Genomic DNA, 19,881 nt, shown 5'->3' on the forward strand with positions numbered 1-19,881 from the left:
ATGCGTACGCAAATCTCTTATGAATTGGAGCGGTGAACCGGGTGCTCGATAAACAGCAAACAAAAGGAAAGATTGTCGCCAACAAGAAACGTTTGGGATAATAGTTTCTATATCGTCAGCTTGACGCAGAAGGGTGGACGGCATATTTTTTTTACTACCACAGCTACCCCACCTCCCCTCGTCGATCTGTCGCGTCGAAAAACATAAGAAGGTGGGAACACGTCTTCATCATCTATTTTGCTGCGTAGCCATGTTTCGGTTAAAATGACTATAAGCGAACTATACCCTATAATAATCTCAAGTTGATCACATTTGTTAACGATACTACGGGCATTGATGTTTATAATACGTAGTTCTTTATTATCTGTATAGTGAAGTCAGTCTTTCTTAGAATTGTACTTTTCAATTTTTACTTGAGCGTTTTCTGTATCATCCCAAACAAATAGATTGTTATCAATGCGAAGTTTATAGTGAATAAAGCTTACTTCATTTTTTGTTGTCTTTTCTCTAAAGCACTGTTCCACAGAAGTTTACGATTCCTGAGCCAATAAGGTGATCTGAATTTCCTTTAGGACTACAAACAATTTTTCAAGCTGTTCTTAGTCACCAGTTCCTCCGTATATTGGCATTGGCAGAAGAGCAGATCTAACGCTCGCCATAGAAAATCAAGAATAAGGAGAATACCACCCCCTCTCTACACGCCCCCCTCTATCTCATCTCTCAAACTTGTAGATCGCTCCATTTTCTATTTTTTTTAAAGTGAGATAGAAATGACTTGCCACAGCGCCTATAGGAGGATGCCCTTATTTCCTTGTATACGCTTCCTGAAAAAGAACCCTCGCAAAACACTCCCCGGAAACCCATTGATTAGCTGTCTTAAGCGCCCTTAATTGTCGATCTTGTATTATTACGGAGGCACATGTTTTTAAGGACAGAAGCAAATCTTTAGCTACACAAAGCATGATATCAGGCATGGGGTTTCATTAGTTTGTCCGTCAGCAGGGTTTTCATCTTGCGTTGACAATCCTCCGTGCTGCGCTTCGCAGCAAAGTCTATATGGACCTTTTCCTTAACCGGATTTATGCTTACAACGTCTTATTTTGCGGCTGCCATAATATGCGTTGCGCAGTAAAAGCTTAAGGAAGCACACTTGGCTCTGATTCGTAGTGAAAGTCGCATCATTGTTTGCTATCACGACTAGAAAACACCTCACGCGCTCCCCCAGAGAAAAAATATGGTAAAAAAATCTGTTTTTAGTAACGTTTCGCGAATCCGCCAAGTCTTCTCCTCCGTCATTTTGTAGTGCATTTGCTGGAAGTGTTCTACGAACTGCGCTTCCACTATCAGCAACGTGGAAACGATGTTGTGCTTTTTCCAGTAGCATCTTCCGCATGTTTAAATGATCCTAGCCTGCCCTATCACTGAATTATGTTTGCTTTAATCTGGTCCATTTAAGGTGAAACATGAAAAGTAATCAAGTAGAGTAACGGAATACGCAGGTATCACATAAAAGAAGGGAAAATAATAGAGCTCCTACGGGCCCTAATTTACCTATTTATGACCCTCGACGGCTGGACGACGTTTTTCGTCATGAAATTTGTTTACAACATTATTTCCACTTTGGGAGAATTTTTAAGAACTACTCGTCGCTCATTTAAGAGTCGCTCGTCTCCACTTAATATCATTGCATTTTTCACGGTACATACAGTGCATCAAAATTCATTAGTCCCAAAGCCAAAGCTAGTTGCGGCTCATAGGTATAAATGCTTGGCAACACAATATAGTGTAGTAACACACAATATCTACAATGCTACAGCCCTGAGTAATTCGTTGAGTGTTTTGGCTGTTTTGATAACTAGTTTTCTCCTCGCACTATCTCCAAAGTGGAATTCACTTTCAGTAGGTGTTTCTTCCGCCGATAATGTAACTATTTTTTCAGAACCTGAGCGAAAAACACTGTTTTAATGTTGCGCTTGATTTTTGCTGACAGCTTTTTGAATCATGTTTTTTGTAATGCATTGCTCTTTCCTTTTTTATTTTATTCCTTGCTGATAGTAGTGCTGAGTTACATTTCTTTTGGTTTATATTGTCCTCTTGTTCGTTCTTTATAAACTGTGGTATATTTAAATTAAAAATAAAAACATATACAAACACGAAGGAAAAATTGGGAACTCTGCATGCAGGTATAAGTTATCAGGAGAAAAGTTTCGATAGAATTATCAATGTTTCTTGATAACTTGAAGTCAGGCGGAATGCTATTTCATACTTTTTCACCGTCGAACTGCATGAGGGGTTGGGCTATAGGAAGCGCGTTAAAAGGATAATATAATGTTTTTGTTCGTGGTGTTACAGCTTGGTAGAGTAAACAGACTGATTTTAAGGAAGCAATTGTTCAACGTAATGTCAGTCGCTTTTAGACACATCTTTAATTTAAATCCTTTAGTAAAGAAAACTACTCTCTGTTCTTCAAAGACAGGATGCCTGGTTCAAGTTGCAAGAGGTTATAATGCATTAGGCCCGTCTCCGGAGACGGAGAATGGGATCCAAATGACGCCCATGAATCACAACAGTACACAAGATGACAATGAAATATGTAGTAGTATACTATTTTTTTAAATATGTATAACAAACTTTTTTCTGCATCTAAATAACCTATAACATAATAGCTGTATGTTTGATCACAATTTATTAATAATATCACTCTTTACGTAAATGAACATGAATAAATAATGTTTAACTTGATGGTGTTATGTTTGATCACAATTTATTAATAATATATGTCTATACGTATATGAACCTGAATTTATAGTCTGGCAAAAATTGTTGGGCAGAACCGGAGATAGAACACAAAGGCTTGCAGGAATGAAAAATCATTTTCTCAAGATGATAACGGCAGAAAACTGGGACATGCACCATTCAGTGGCGGATGGCCATTGGTGGCGGTCGTACGCTGGTTAATGGTATTGTATCTGCAATCGAATGCAAAACTTTGAAAACACTGATCTGACAGACATTTTAAACATTGCGGTACTAGGCGCCAGTCGGGAGCTGACCTATAATTGCACTTTTCCTCAGAAATACTGCGGTAGGTGCGCCTTTCGGATTCCCATATTTCACTTGGTATATCGTCAGGGAAATGCGATAATCAACCCCGTACCGTAATAAGCCTCAATAGCCCTCATTAGACAAAATGTTGTAAATTACTGCTAGCCCTGGAAGCAAATGTTTCGGTATTAATCTTGTGCGTTCTGTAAATCCCTGCTACTCACTTATTTGAGCACCATTGCTATCATCAAGTCAGGTTTGCCATCTGCGTCGTGAATGGCTATATACCTGTGGCAGTCTTTAATAAATTGAATTTAATATGTTTACCTGCCTGGGCACCCGAGACTCTGAGGTGGATGTTTTACAGTTAGCTGCGAGTTAATTTTGGGTTCCTAATATCACTTTTCTTGTGCCTCTAATCTAATTATATAGGTATTTCATTTCAATGTTTTCTTTGCATCGGGCTCTGACGGTAAAAAAAGTGATTCATTACAGTGATCATTTCTCTCTGCAGAACTGAGTGGAAAAACCCAGACTGAACATTTGTGAGAAGGAATGAGCGCTCTGCTATCTAGCTCCTTTGTGAAAGGATGGTAGATGTGAAGATTAAGTGCAAATGGTGGTAGAGAATCTACATAACCTAGTCTACAGCCACGAACATGTTTCATTTATGTCTCCTCTTGACGTGCAAATTTTGATCTATTTATTTGAAATAGAAAGAATATCGAAACTTAAAACACACTTTCATTGGATGTCGCTTTGCGAGAGAACGATAAAGTATTTTGAGATGTTGCTATAAGCATATTGCTTGAATTAGTGTAATTTTTCTATGAATAGCACAATCATGATTTTAATGTGGCCCTTGAGCCCGCTTTTTCCAGCAAAGAGTGCCATATAAACTCGGTCAGCAGCATTTTTGAAAAGAGTTGCTTAAACTAAATATAAATGGATAATTTAGTGATCTGATAAGATTTAAGGACCTGTCTTTTCATATGCTAAAAATTGTTTTCAGATTCTAGTTATTGCCAAAAAGTTTGACATTGTGAATAATAGTAAGGAAAAATAAATATCGTAGAAGATTATACACTTGTTTCTTCTCCGTTTAGAATGTTTTCGAAGTCAAAGGTATTACACTCAACTGGCGAAAGACGTTTCCCGGGTGCATTCTTTTTAGATGGCATTTTTTTCGAGCTACCACCACGGAAACATTCCAGATTTTAAAATGACTTTCCAACGTGAACACAGCAGTCAATAATCGGTTCATCCTGCCCCAGCTGTGCCGCGCCCCTTTCCCGTTCTATGATTGTTAATTTCGATATCTTCGGCTCTTTTTCTTCCGTTGCGTGTTTTCAAATAAACTTGTATTCTTCGTAAATGAGTGCTTGAACAACCACCACTGAGCAGTCATCGCATGAGAGCGTAATGTGCATACGAATATTCCAACGACGACGACAAGTGCCTTTGAAAACTGATGTCTATTAGCTTTGTGTACATACATGTTCGTTTCCATCACATAAAGCGCAACCTGTCTTTAAATGCAATATGCTATACCTCCTCTGCTTTACTGGCTATATTCTTGCTGGCTTACACAGTGAGCCACCTCTGTAGAAGAGCTTAAGTGATCATCCACCTAGGAAAAAGTAGATAGTCGGGTTGGTGACGTCGCGTGCGACCGACCCTTCTCGGTGATCCTCCTTGGTCTCCCGTACTCGAGAAGTATATTAGATGAGTATGGGTTTTAAAATTGCCCACAACGCCATTACGGGCCACCGACAACCTTAAAAATTTTCATCGTCAGTGTGGTTCACACCGGCACTCTCTGTTAATTGAGCGCGTGTCCCGGGGTAAGCAATAGCTGATTTCAGATGACTTTTCTGAAATTTTCACTTGATTGTCTATTACATTCGCTAAAAATCGGGATTTCACTCGCCAGAATGGCCGAAACTGCGAACACAATATATGCGGAATCGTTCAGAAAACCTTATTGCGGAAAGGGGTCATCAAATTTAAAATTAAAAATTTGTAAAGCATTGTTCGTTAGTAAATCTTGCTGTTTTGAATACTTGAACTACACGCCGCTAGTTCCGCTTATATCTGATAGGCATAAAAAATTAATACAAGCAAAGATTGGGTTTAGAATTTAGAATTTAGTCACCTTAGCTGGAAGATTTCGCTGGACCGCTTACTTAGAAAATTAGTGTTTATCAAATAATATCTCAAACTGAAATTAACGCTATTGATGTGGATGTTACGCAATTTAACATAAGCCAACGCAAAATAGTAAAACACTACGGCAGCACCACCTTTCAAATTCTAAAGATTTCGAATACATTCGCAAACTGGCATATCGCACGAGTAAAGTCCATCGGTTAAGATACCATTCCATCTTCCGAACGCGAGTTTAATCAGATGTGAGCGAGTGTAAACGTGTAACTGAGCTATTAGAGGAATCGGGTAAATTCTAAAACTGTCATTCATGTCGCACCGGTAAACTCGATCGGGTGAGAATGCCATTTCATGTTTCGAAGACCATTTCGAATCAGGTGCGATCGAATGTAACCGTGTATCTTATATATTAGAGGAATCGGTGGTCATTTTTTCTCACCTATTAGGAACCGCTAAATAATTGGTGATGCTCCACTGCCGGATATTTTGTAGTTCTGTTTGTGATTCCTTGGGAAGCCTATTACCACTGACGAAGCATTTGTACACAAGCCATGGTTAAGTGCATCCACAAATGGAGGTGTGTTTACACTCCCGCTAAAACTCAAAAGGGAGGGCACTCCTTAGTCGCTAAAAAAATTGTGATCCAACTGATGAATGGCAGCAATACTTGCTAGGTGGTAGTGTTTTATGCCCCGGATATCATAAAAGTTGATGCAGAACCCCTCCTGCCCGTATTCAGGCCACGTATGCATCCTCTTCATCCCAGGTAAGGCTATATACAGAAGAGAGGGTGCGAACACAGAGAACGGAGAGCTCATGGTAGGTGGTGCGAAGCCTTTATTACTGATATGTAGAGAGACAACGAAGCTTGAGAAAAAAAGAAGGAAGGCGGTGGGTCGTCCCGTCTGTGAATGTACAAATTATTATCCACTCTGCAAATTTTCTCGTCCAAAGTTATATAAATGCACTTATGAAAATAAATGTTACATGCGCATCATCTCGTGTACAAACTAAAGAAAAGCACGTAAGAGGACATAATTCGATTTCGTATATGTTAGCATCCTCGTTATCATGAGTTACAGCACTATTATTGAATAACATTCTGTGACTGATAAACCTGCAGCAAATGGCGAATAGAGTAGTGCACGTTCAGTACGTTTTACATACGGGATTTGCGCACTAGGGGATAAACGTATAAGTGATTCAGAGTACTTTTTCACGTGTTTATAATCATATTTCCGCAATGCGAGGCCTCCTGACTGTTGATAAAATTACAGGCTGTGGAACCGTGACAATCCGTTCTTTTTATGCCTCTTCGCATCATGTTGCAGCCGCAGAAAATAATTAAATTTAGACCGAGAGCGGAATGTGATTATTCTAATGAGAGGTATATGACTGAGCCCATTATCACTCGTAAGGTTTTTTGCCATGCTGTGCTCTCCCAAGGTGTGCTAATCTTTTAGCCACACGAGATCTGCCCTTGTGAGAAGCTGGCACAACTGACAATATAAAAATGACTCCTAGAATATGTGCCTTTTTTACATGAAGGGGGAAACTAAGTTTGCCACGTTTATTTTATCTTTATTCCTCACTAAGAGCGGTATTATTGAACGCAAGAAAATAAAAACATTTACCGAATAATATACACTAGGCTATCCGTTAGCGCAATGAAAATCGTAACAGGAACTGCCCTCATTATAAACCAGAATATACATGAGAAAATCTGTGATTCTGCTTCACAATTTCAGTCTTAATCTATATCATAACCGCTGGCACGTAAGTTATCTCGCAGCACTACTGCAGCTGTGTCTATAACGCTAACCGAACTTGACCAGAGCTGAGTCTAACAATACCTAACAGTTACACTTTTTTCTTACTAAAGGGAGTAGTGACGTCAAAAGACTGACAGATGATGTTTTAGTCTTGAAGATAAAATATCGCATGTGCATTCTATTGCAATTAGTGTACAATGCTTGCGTAGCCTAGATGAGACAATTTTCGGCTTGCATATGTTGACTTCGAAGATGTGACCCCTTTGTGGTAAACGTTTCTGCTGCAAGGGTTGGTTGGTTGGTTTATTGCTTCTTGTTTGTGAGGCCTTAATGTCCAATAAAAATCTTTAGATTTCAGTGACACTCTACTATTAATCTTTTCAAGGAAATTTGTTGTCGAATATAGCTAACGCGAAATTTATATTGTCATTCATTTTATTGTCTATATGTTTGGTTGAAACTTTGCTTAATCAACCACCTTTGATCACTATGATGAATTCCGACGCGGCACACACTCACAAGCCCCGCCGGGGTGGTGCAGTGGTAAGACGCCCGACTACTGTGCCACAGTTCCCGGGTTCGTATCCCAACCACGGCGGCTGCGTTTCGATGGAGGCGAAACGAAGTGGCGTCTGTTTGCTGTGCGATGTCAGCATTGTTGTTATTGTTGTCCGTAGCCCTCCACTACGGTTCCCCTTTCTCTCTTTCCATTTTCACTGCTACCTTCCTACCTTCCCTTACGGCGCGGCTCACGTGTCCACAGAGCAAGTGTGACAGGTACTGCGCCTTTGCCTTCCTGTGAACCAATTAAAAAAAACACACACAAACGGTAGGATAGTCATAGAATTGAAACCATTAGGTACTCAGGGGACAAAGTAAGTATAGTAATTTTAACGCGAAACCCTTTGATGGCTCATACTCGCGGCCATAATCCTGTCCGTCTGACAGGCAGAAGTGTCACACTTCCTCTAGATTCCGCGAGATACCGTGAGATTCGGACGTCATCACTTAGTAGTGTTATCGAAGAATCTGCCATGAGAAGGAAAGTAAAAGTGAATAAGCAAATTCTGTCTACTGGGAATTGAACCTCCATTCCATAGATCCCCAGCCGACTGCTTTAAGCAACTGCGCCACGACCGCGGTCTTTTTTTAGCATGGTATTTATTATACACCTTCAAATGCAGAAGAGGGCTGTATACATTATTTACAAGGTAATCAACCTGTAGTCGAACAAGTGCAATTGAAATCTATTATACAACACAACACAACTACAACACGCATTACCACAACTTCACTAAACTGATGGCAAGGAAAGACAACACATCAATATTGGGAGCTAGTATGCTTGATAGTCACTATCTTCGTACGTGGATCTGAGCTGGTGCACCGTCTGGCCAAAATGAGTACTGGGGGAAACAAGAGGCTCAGCATTCTGGTATTTTCCACTGGCTGAGAAGAAAAGGGGGAAAACTTTATCACAGGGTTCTTGGTCATGTTGGGTGGCCATTAGGTAACGCACACTGTGAGAATTTAACATAACGTCTTTCTTCACTGTCCTTTATAGAACATCCCAAAATAAAATCGCATCTTTGCAGGCAGTAAAACAGCAATCAATGGTTTGAGGTTATCACATAGCCAACATTTACCAGAAGAAATAAAAACGTCCCAAAGTGACTCAGGCTATGAGAGACGCCGTAGTGGAGTCTCTCATAGCCTGAGTCGATTTGGGACGTTAAACCCTACACACCATTCCAAACCAAAAATGCTTTTTTTTTTGTGAAGCAACACCCGGGATCGTGAAAGAAATATCATAATTATCCTTGCCTACAATGAGGACGATTGTAGCGAAATTCCGCGAGTGACAGATCCTGCGCCTGTCCTTTCCTGTAAACCAATTATAGAAAGAGGAGCACGAAATGTACCGTGGGGAGAAGCAACTCTCAGGCTCTCGCATTTCTTCACTGTAGGTTTTGCAGTGCTCTGAGCGAGAGAGACAAACATTCATTCGGAGCAGGCGTGAAATATCCAGCCTTAGGTGGTGGGCAGCATCCACAGTCCAGGAAGCCATGGACCCGAGCCATCTCCCGAGTCCGGTTGACCAGACTACGCTGATCATCCAGGCTGGGGCTTGACAGCTGTCTCCCACTGCTCTTCGGTTAAGGCCATGATGGTTATAGTACCATTTGGTCCCTTGCATCCCCACACCATACGCTGTAGGGTGTTTGGTACGTTGCAGAATGCGCATTCATATTTGTAGGAAGTGGGCGAGATTCTGTGCAGTAAGGTGTAGATGTGGATTTTCATTTGGATTTTTCGGACGGTGACTGCTTCTTCTCTGGTTAGTTTCTTGTGGGGTGGAGAATATTGGTTTTTGTCAAGTCTTTAAGGCAGAAGGATGTCAGTATATTTCTTGGGTACATCCTTTTTCTCCAAAATCTATCTGGAAGTGGTGACCGGCTAGCATATTCTCGGGCTGAGGTTTTGGTGGTCTCGTTTCCTTCCAAGTGAATGTGTCCCGGAGTCCATATGATGCAGGTGTCTGGGAGGTGGTGAGTTGTGGTGCGACAAAGAATTTGAAATGCTATGCTGGAAATTCTTCGCTTTCGGTAGTTCCTGCATGCAGACTGTGAATCAGTGCGAATGACATGTTCTTTGCTCGTCGAGATTGCTAAGGCAATTGAGGCCTCATTCGGCTGCGTCAGTGTCATTTTTGTATTCAACATATGTTTTAGTGCTAACAGAAAACACTGCTTCCCATTTAGTGATCTACTTTTCAATTCTTCTAGGAAATATCACAGCGGATGTCATTTTCTCTAGCGGGTATCAACTGCAATAAAGTGAACTTTATATGGCATTCTATGTTTCGTGACATTAAATGTGCCGTATTATATTCTCGTTTTATCGAGTGTCCGTCCATTTGATGTCTTTCTGCTCACGCTATTGAACTTGCTAATCTTTGGGTGGAACGCATTCACAAATCATAAATTATTCTGTGGTCGCGAATATGAATCAACAGACATGACATAGTTCAAGCACTTTAGACAGGAATAAAGGGAAAACACAGACATCACAAACGCTAGACATCAACTAAATTCATTGAGCGCAATCATAAATTTATGAAGGCAAACACGCTCGTGCTTCAAAAATGTCATGGGCTAAACCGCATGCGCGATGGCACCTTCTCAAAAATCCTCTCTTCCTTTTTCGTCAGAACAAAAGCTGCCTGATAATCTTTCTTCCAGGTGTAACGTAACGTTTGTAGCGTATTGTAGAACGTTTTGAATCTAGCAGTGTTCATGACGTGACAATTTTCTCATGACAATGTTCATGAGAACATTGTGATGGAACAATGAGATGAAGCAGTACGCGAACGTTTGCCACAGGTCGATTCACAGACGAGCCGCAGCAAACGAAGCAACCATATGGTGCTAATTTTACTTTCCCATTCTCCTCGAGAACGCTTTGAAGAAAAACAAGCAAATATCTTTTATTTTCGGACAGTGACTGTCTAGAAAATACAATTGGAGAATAATAAAGAAAGAGCAGAATTCTGATGACGGACGAGTGGAGTTTGAAAGTTTCAAAAATTCCCCTTTCAGTTTAACATAAAAAAAGTTAGAATGAATGATGCTAGCTGTGAATTCCAATATCTGCGCTTAAAGCCAACAACACAACTGACCCAGTCATTATTTCTGGAGAACATATTGAGCTCACTAGTATCTTAATGAGGGGTCGACATAAGCTCCTTAACCGAACCTTCAAGCTAAGCATGCAGATACTGCCTCGACTGTAAAAATTCTTCTTGGGCGCTTAATTGTCGCGACTGCGCCAAAGAACATATTGACGCGAGACACGACTCACAGTATTGCCGAGTTAGTAATTTCCTCGCTAAGTTTAGTGGGGTTTACAACGTTGTGAGGGCGAAATTTCTGCATAACGTGAGGCTGAAGTTTTAGCTGTTTTTAGTTCCTGCTGCCTCTTAATTTGGCTGTTTGGGCTGCTTGGGAAATCCGTTCGGATAAGTACATGTTCCCAAACTTGTACTTATGCCTTCACAAGAATATCTCAATGTTGCAATGTTCCTTGTGTGTGTTTTGTTGTGTTTGAAATAAAAATTGTTTGATTGATTCCTAAGCACGAAAGGTTTTACTGAGATTACAAGATGGCGAAGACCTGACCACCCCACCTTGAATTGACTTGTGCGGCGTGTTTAAGCGCAATGCTTCAGTTTATGCCCACTTTACCGAGCATGCGGCTATGCGGATTTGTATTTACGCAGTACTTGCTGCAGGTAAGGAAAACGACGAAGCAAGATCTTGTGCCAAGCACAGGGCTACAGGAAATTTCTGACTAGATGGGTGCGATGGCGCTACTGCAGCACAGGGTACCTTCAATCATGTGAAATTTGACGCGTCCACAGCAGCAAAAAAAAAAACAAACAAAAAACGTCATCGCTGCTGCACCGGTCATTCTCTTGTATAGGCAGGCAAGATAGAATGTGTGATTCACAAGCGTGAATTCTTGCGCACTGCAAGAGTTACCCCTCAGATGGTTATAAATAATCATGGAATACCAATTTGTTAACACGTTCTTGGAACAACTATTTAGTATTTCTCGCCCCTTCCCCTCTGGCCACCGATCCCATTTATGGACACCGCTGCGGTTTCTAACGTTCGCCAACTGCCTGCCGCTGGTCTTCGAAGGCATCCTGGACAGCACACCAGGTCTCTCTATACATTACTCTATTTGTTTATATTCATCTTTTCAGAATTCCGGCTCCATATGCCTTTTTATTCAAGAGAGCTGACTTATTACAACTGCTCTACTTTTAGATCATGATTACCAAACGACATACAATTACCGAAGCTATTCATCTTTTTATCTGATTTTTTCCTTCGCCAAATATTATTGCACATTTTCATGCCTGCTTGGCTGTATACCATGATTAGAGGTAAAGATATTAAACTATTATATGTCAACAGAACCGAAAACTGGGCGAGTTGGTGAAAGTTCAAAATTATGTACAGCGCGAGAAACAAAGACAGTGGAAGAAACACGCAAACAAACAGTGCTTGTTTGTTTGCGTGTTTCTTACCCTGCCTTCGCTTTTCACTCTGTGCATAATGTTATATATTCACTTTTCAAGATTGTTTGTCCAGACAGAGAGGTTCATTCAGGAAATGTTATTTTGTGAGCGTATATATAGGAAGCAAAGCTACAGTCTCGGCTCGGCCGTACCACACTACGAATTTGTGATGACTCATAAATGACGTGTCTTATATGAAAGAAAGCTTAGCGAACAGTAACTATCGATCAAGCATCATTCGAGTGGTTTGGCGAAGTAAAGCAGACTATCTGTCTTCTTTGTTACAACGCTACAGTCCGAAGAACTGCGCGTCATTTTTAGGCGAATAACACTGATGTGTACTCTACACCAGCCCGCTGTATAAAAATGAGATATGGGCATTTGTTTCAGTTTATTCGATACTCATTACTGAAATGTGAAGAAAAACAATACACTCTTCTGCTGAAATTTTGCTACAAAAATATGTTTCAGATCTGCATGGTATCATATTTATTATTTGTGCGATACTTTTAAGTCTCTCATTTTTCAGTTTTATATGCGGTGCGGCAGTCGTTCTCTTTAATAATACTGGCAGATATTCCGTGAAGTGCCGCACAAGTTGTATTGTAACGAAAATAGGTTGAATAGAATATGAAGCTCAAACAAAGTTCTTTAGATATGCTGTTTTGCACAGTCACAAGAATTTATTTTTTTTAAAGTGCAGCGCAATGATTTGGAGCAAGTAATAATTTTAGTTTCCTTTCTTTTATATCTACAGCTTCGGCTTTTGCAACCCAGCGCGCTTTTAATGAAAGGCAAAACAGTCCATAGTTTGGAGTACAATTATTTTAACATTTTAGTGGCTTCCGCTCAAAAGCGAAGCATCCTCCACATAATAAATAACTCGAAGAATAGGCAGCCTCAACCACTCGATGCATATTAGGCGCCAGCAAAGCGCAGCAATGCTCAGAAAAGCTCTAATTACACATCATCGTGGACCAGCTGCAGATGAGCGTAATTTATGTACCTTGTATTTGTTTTTGCATCACACAGCATTTCTTCGCAAAGCGCCTCTGCGGTTGCTCAAAAGTAACGACAGGCCTAGGTTTGACGCAAATACGGGAGAAGGAGGGATCAGGCGATCAGCTTCTGCTTTGTTCATTCCATCAGCTAATGGGTTCAACTTTCCCATCAAGTGATGTGCTCTGTAAAATGATGTGTCTTTGTGTTTCATTCTAACCCACCTGCTGTTGCACCCTTTGCAGAAACGGGGTTATCACTGAATAAAGAATAAACAAATAAAAGGAAAACTCACTCTGTAGTCGAGGGACTCAAAGCCGTAGTGGAATTTCCGCGTACATGATAAAAAAATATCGTAGCAATACCACGTAGAAGCGTCCCAACTGACTGGATTAGCGTTAGTGGCAGAAAACCTGAGATACCTTGTCTTTCTTCAAGCATAAGGTAACCAATTATAAGTCTGATGTTATTCAAACATTAAATATTTCCTTTTGCCTTTGCCTTCTTCTCCGAAACCGCGTGGTTGAGTGTTTCCTTTTTAATGAATGCTTTTCACACAAAATCGAATTATGGCTTCCACATCCCCATTTCCCATAAATTCGTGTACTCTGTTACACATAAAAAGCAGCAATTTATACCAGCACTTTGTCGTAACCATGTGAAGCTCTTCCGAAAACATCGCACAACCATGGCATGAATATTTTAGTTATCAGCATTTGGAGAGTTAAACTCTGCCAAAGAAGAAGCAATTTGAAATCAGCAGGAACTCAGCTTGAACATTATTTTGAAATAGCGGCATTCTTTCTCTTACTTTTAGCGGTTCATTGCAAATACGAAAGATACGAAGAGTGAATTTTATGCTCTTCTAGATATCATGAAGATACATAAGGGCGTTAGTTAGCAAACCAAACAATATGAAGAATAACGACAGCCTACAGTCTTCCTACAGCCGCAAAAACAACCTCCGCTGCCTGGTGCGGACAGGAGAAAAAATAGAGAAGAGAGGAAAAAGAAAAGGGAGATTAAAACGCACCCCGCAACATCCGTCGTGCACCACCGAAGCAGTGGCGGGTGCAATGACGGCCTGCAACAGATAAACTTCGGTGGCTGGCTAGCCCCTGTCGCAAGCGGCGTTGACCTACCGTCCCAGCCCCGTAGGGCCAGAAACTGCCAACCTTCACCAGTGCCTGATGATCTCCAGGTTGTCGAAATTGCTCCCGCAACGCTCCACTACGGCGACTCTATCTTTTCGCTTTCATGCCAACCATCCATCTAGTGCGGCATGGTGCAGGTGTCCACAAAACATATTTGACATAATGCGCCTTTTCCGTCCTTCGACAAATTTTTGTATTATTATTCCACAGCACATGGATATATCTGCATTTCGCCTCAATTAAACGCCGCCGCCGACGGCCGGGTAAGAAACCGGTTATTCCGGAACAGTACTCGGGCATCTTCACCACTGCGCGAGACAGCGGGGCATGCCTTCTCAAAGAGAAGCTGAAAGAGAAAAGGATGCAGATCCAACGGATTCCACATTAAAAGCAATATTAGTGGGTTACAAAAAATCTGGGTATTGGTTTATTCTTGTCGTGATCTGTTCCCTAATCTCCTATCTTATTACCGTCCTTGAAGAGCGGGAGAGAATTTTGATCTTTAGACTGCCTCTTAATGAGTGGGATCAAAATATCCAAGCGCTACATGCCCTTGGTCACTGGTCAGGATGGATGCTGCGCCTTCGAAAATTCCTGTAACCAGCTCATGCAATTCCTTGAGTCGGACCAAAAGCTGTTTGTATTGATAACAGCCCATAAATGCACCCAAGTATGAGGTCATTTCCTGGCCATTCCAGCGCAGCCTCTTCGCCACCATTTCTTCGTACCGGCAGTAGAGCTCCAGAAACTTGCTGAGCACAACGCCCTTGAATGCAGCTGGGTATAGGAAATCTGAGTTCATGCAGGCTTCGACCACGTCACACACGGCCATTCTCATTGTCTCGTGGTGCACGTAATTGCTGTGCCGGCATACTGCGTGCTTGCGGTAGCTGTTCTCAATCCCACAGTTCTTGTTGAGTGCGGCTTTTATGGAGAGGAGGACATAACTAAGGGAACAAGCATGGTTCCAGGCGTGTTGACGGTAAGTGCCGAGAATATTGAGACAGACCAACCCGCTCTCTTTGATTCGAGCGTTGAATTGCACTGCCTCGGCTGGTGGAGAGATCAGGCGAACACATGGTGGTTTCATCGGGTACTCACGCGGACAGGTAATCAGGAAGTAGAAGAAACCACCATCGTACGGTGTGCCTGGAGGACCCATCATGAGAGCATGAACCACGGAGGCGTCGCTGCTGTCCCGAGCTATATACACTCCAAGTATAGAATTGACTTCAATGCACGCGAGCTCTTGCTTAAGTCTCAGAAGACACATTGGGGACGGTTCTTCATCGCAGGTCCTGGCGCGAACCTCTGAACTTGCCACTGAGCCAGCGTCACCAGATGCTTCTTGGTCGCCCAGCATCACTGCTGATTGATCACCGTATTTCGAAGGCGTAAGGGCGCTGTCAAAAGCCGGTGCAAGTAGATGGAAATGTAACGTCGTCTTCGTCCACTTCTATCTCAAGTGCGCATGAAATCGCTTGGAGGCATTTCGGCTTATTGCAGCCATAGGAGGCACACAGTTAAATATACTTTGTACTATGACATGACGTTTAAGAGTGCAGTAACAAAAGGCGTACTGTCATGTTGCCTGTGAGCATAACTTGTAAAAATGTACAAATAGCACCGACAGGGTGGTGCAGTGGTAAAACGCCCTTCTACTGTGCCGGAGTACCCGGGTTCGATCACGACCGTGGCGGCTGCGTTTTGATGGAGGCGAAACAAAGAGGCTGTATGAAGAGGTTGTGGCTGTATGAAGAAGGAAAAGAAAATGCACGGGCCTGCTACTGGCTTTGCAGCTGAGCCACCTCCGCTACCTCGTGTGGACAGAAGTAAAAATAAGAGAAGAAAGGAAAACGAAGAGGGAGAGAAAGACGCGCGCCGCACAACAGCCGTCGTCCACCACCTAAGCAGTGGCGGGTGCAATGACGGCCTACAACAGATAGATTGATTTATAGGAAGGGAAAGGCGCGGTAACTGTATCACTTGTTTCCTGTGGACACCTCAACTGCGCCGTAAGGGAAGGAAGGAAGGCGGGAGTGAAAGTGGAAAGAGATATAGAGGTGCCGTAGCGGAGGGCTATCCAGTAATTTCGACCACATGGGGATCTTTGACGTGCGCTGACTTCGCACAGCGCACGGACGTATCTTCGTTTCGCCTCGATAGAAACGCAGCCGCCGAGGTCGGGTTGAAACCCGGATACTCCGGCACGGCCTACAACGAATAAAATTTCGGTGGCTGGCTAGCGCCGCGTTGACCTGCCGTCCCAGCCCCGTAGGGCCAGGAACAGCCACCCTCTCACCTCCGATGTCAGCGCACGGTAAAGATCCCAGATGGTCGAAAATACCAAGTAGCCCTCCACTAAAGCTCTTCTTTCTCTCCTTCCAATTTATCGCCCACCTTCCTCCCCTCCCCTCCACTACGGCGCTGTTCAGGTGTTCAAAGGAACGTGTGTGACAGATACTGTGCCTTTCCCTTGCTGTGAACCAATTACTAATTATTATATTTGACAGACTGCGTCACACATATCAAAAGAGGAGCTATTAACTATCTGCCATATGAAATACAAGGTTGATCGTGTTCTCCTTATGGGGCTGAGTACGTCCATTCTGTGTTGGTCCTTTTTTCGATTGAGGCGAAAAGCAAGGCACCCGTGTGCTGTGCGATGTCAGTGCACGGTAAAGAACCCCAAGTGGTCGACATTTCCGGAGTCCTCCATTACGGCGTCTGTCATAGCCTCAGTCACGTCGGGACGGACGTTAAACCCAACAAACCAAACCAAACCAAGTACAAGAGTAGAGGGAAAGGAGCAGGATGGGAGTAAAAGCAGAAAGAAAGAGAAAGGGTGTCATAGCGGAGGCGCCCGGAGTAATTTCGACCACCTAGGGATCTTTAACTGACAGTTTAGTTCAGTTTGAGGTCTCTCCCCTGATGGGGCTTGGGAAGGTAAGTCACCGCCGCTTGCGGCGGGGGCAGGCCTGCCACATAAATTTTATCTGTTGTAGGCCGTCATTGCACCTGCCACCGTTTCACTGGTGGGTGCTTCCAGGAGCTCCTAGGTGCACTAAATAAATAAAGAATTCAAAGGTCCACTTCTTTCAGGCTCGCTGTAACTCTTACTTTGCAAGATAGCGAATTTACGAGAGCCCAAAATTACAACAAACGCATTTTTTAATGCCCTGTGCATATCACATATAGCGTCATCTTGTTTTCCTGAGTGCGCAGGGCTGGATCCAAATATTGACGTTGTTCACGGCAAGGAAGAAATCGACACTTTGCACGACGAAATGAGTTTACACAGAGAAGTCCCTTTCGTCGGCTCCTCGTGCAAATGTCTACTCGGGTACACAATGTGCTACGTCCGTATAATTACACTGTTCTCTTAAACTTCCCATTTCCTATTTTATATATTTGAAGCTTCTCTTTCTCGTATTTGTTTCTAGCAGTGTCCACCGAAAGCACTTCTGCGGAAGCAAAGGTGGCAACTCTAAAGGATAACTACCACCTACTTCCTGAACTGCTCTTTTTTTATTTCATATATGAGATCAATTACGCGGAAGAACACATTTTGCGAGAGTACGAGAACCTCCGACCAAAGTTTTCGCGGGAGAAGGTGAAAGCTCAGTTATTCAAAGTCGCACGCCATGTGCTGTTCAACCTTGTGCGCAGATGCTGACACAGAATCCCTAGAGCGCTATTATATATAGAAAGTTCTGTGCAGCTCAGTAAACGCCGAAATAAGAATGGGTGGCTATACAAACGAGCACTCTCTGTCCTTCAGCTCTCAATTCAACTCACTTTCCTCGATTCCGTTCCATTGTGGAGAAGTAATGAGGCGGACTACGGTTTCGATTTCCAAGCGCTTTCACTCCTCTGACCGAAACCTGAGTCTGTTTGATACTAGGTTATCTTTGGAATTCTGCTGTGTGAGCGTCAGCTCAGCTCATATTGACTTCAGGCAGAATGACAATGGTTCATTTTTCAGGCATGGGATATACCCTATTCCTCAGAAATAGCTTTGATTTCTCTTTTTGTAGTTTCTTTTTAATTGTACTGCACCAAATTTTGAGTGGTGCCTTAAGTGGCATGTAAACCACTTTTTACATCCTAACCTCAGCTTTAAGCGATGCTGATGTTAAAATCTACAAAATTGCATTCGGTACCTCGCTTTATAGAAGTCCAACGCTTTGTGTTTTGTAGCATGATTTAAAGACTCGAAAGCAATAGTAACCAAGCTTTTCGAGGGCATACTTTAAGCAACTCAGCGTCTAACCTGAAAAGCATTCTGCCAGCTTATAGCTTGAGGATAAAACTTTTTAGCTGATTAGTGGAAAATGCCTTTGCAACCATGAGTATCAGCTGTCATCTGTTATAGCTACATCTGTTAATACGGTAGAAACAATTGACATGGGGGACAGCCTGGCTTCAAATTTAGGTTAATAATAATAATAAATTGGTTCACAGGAAGGGAAAGGCGCAGTAACTGTCACACTTGTTCTGTGGACACCCGAACCGCGCCGTAAGGGAAGGGAGGAAGGTGGGAATGAAAGTGGAAAGAGAGAAAGAGGAGCCGTAGTGGAGGGCTACGGAGTAATTTCGACCACCTGGGGATCTTTAACGTGCGCTGACATCGCACAGCACACGACGCCACTTCGTTTCGCCTCCATCGAAACGCAGCCGCCGCGGTCGGGTTCGAACCCGGGAACTCCGGCACAGTAGTCGGGCGTCTTACCACTGCACCACCCCGGCGGGGAGTTTACAGAGGGTTCAAAACTGAAATGAAAAGGTGAGTGAATTCATAATAATTTTAGCCTTGGTGCTATATCTGGGGCTAAATCGGGCGCCAGGTAAATCGACTTGGTTTGGTTTTAAGGCGTTTAACGTCCCAAAGTGGGTCAGGGTATTGTCTCCATATCCTGACCCGCTGCCGGTATGAAAGGCGCCATGGTATTGTCTCCATATCCTGACCCGCTGCCGGTATGAAAGGCGCCATAGTGGAGGCCTAAGAAATTTTCAACCACTTGGGCATAAGGCTTAAATTGGTTCGTTAATTAACTAACAGCCGTAATTACCTACTTACATTTCATTTTAGGGGATATGCTGTTTTATAAAATACTAGCTCCTTTTTAAATCGAATTGCAGCGAAAAAAGAATTTGTTAAAAATTGTAGCATTCGTTTTAAAGTTCTCAAATGTAACCCGAACGGCAGCTTCTGACACTAACGTAATGCCAGCGGGCGCACCCGGCGCAGATCGTTCGTCCAATGAACCCTATTAGGCTAGACTGCCAGCGCAGCGACTGCGTACATTGAATACTGACGCGGCGCCTATCAGTGCGCCCGAGGTCGAAACCAAATTGAGAAAGAACGGTCGCTCGCCCGTCTCCTTCTTAGATAATGTCAACAGAGGGACGAAATCTCTGCTTAAAGCGATCTACGTCACATGCACGGCGTTTCCCAATGACGTCGGCTATCAGAGTGACAATTCTGGGCATTGTAGAAAGAACAACATGTTTTTAAAGAAAATTTGCTGTCGCGATTACTGTTTGTAGGACGAGCTCTATGTGCTAAAAACACAACATACCCACTAATAAAAAATAAAAAGTTAAATAGTGTGCATATTTATTGATCTAACTAACTGAAGAGTTGTGCCTTTTACCT

The 19,881-nt window shown here is 42.7% G+C and overlaps 1 protein-coding gene across 1 annotated transcript; it reads right to left on the reverse strand.

Annotated features, from left to right (window-relative positions):
- Nucleotides 1-14,736: 14,736 nt before the first annotated feature.
- On the reverse strand, nt 14,737-15,585 carry LOC146189256 (ubiquitin-conjugating enzyme E2 Z-like). Its single transcript, XM_084605216.1, has one exon. It carries the CDS (start codon nt 15,583-15,585, stop codon nt 14,737-14,739), a length of 849 nt encoding a protein of 282 aa, XP_084461342.1.
- Nucleotides 15,586-19,881: the final 4,296 nt, after the last annotated feature.

The sequence above is a fragment of the Amblyomma maculatum genome, chromosome 5 (assembly GCF_055883805.1).
Source record: "Amblyomma maculatum isolate TAMU_Amacu chromosome 5, ASM5588380v1, whole genome shotgun sequence".
NCBI lineage: Eukaryota > Metazoa > Arthropoda > Arachnida > Ixodida > Ixodidae > Amblyomma > Amblyomma maculatum.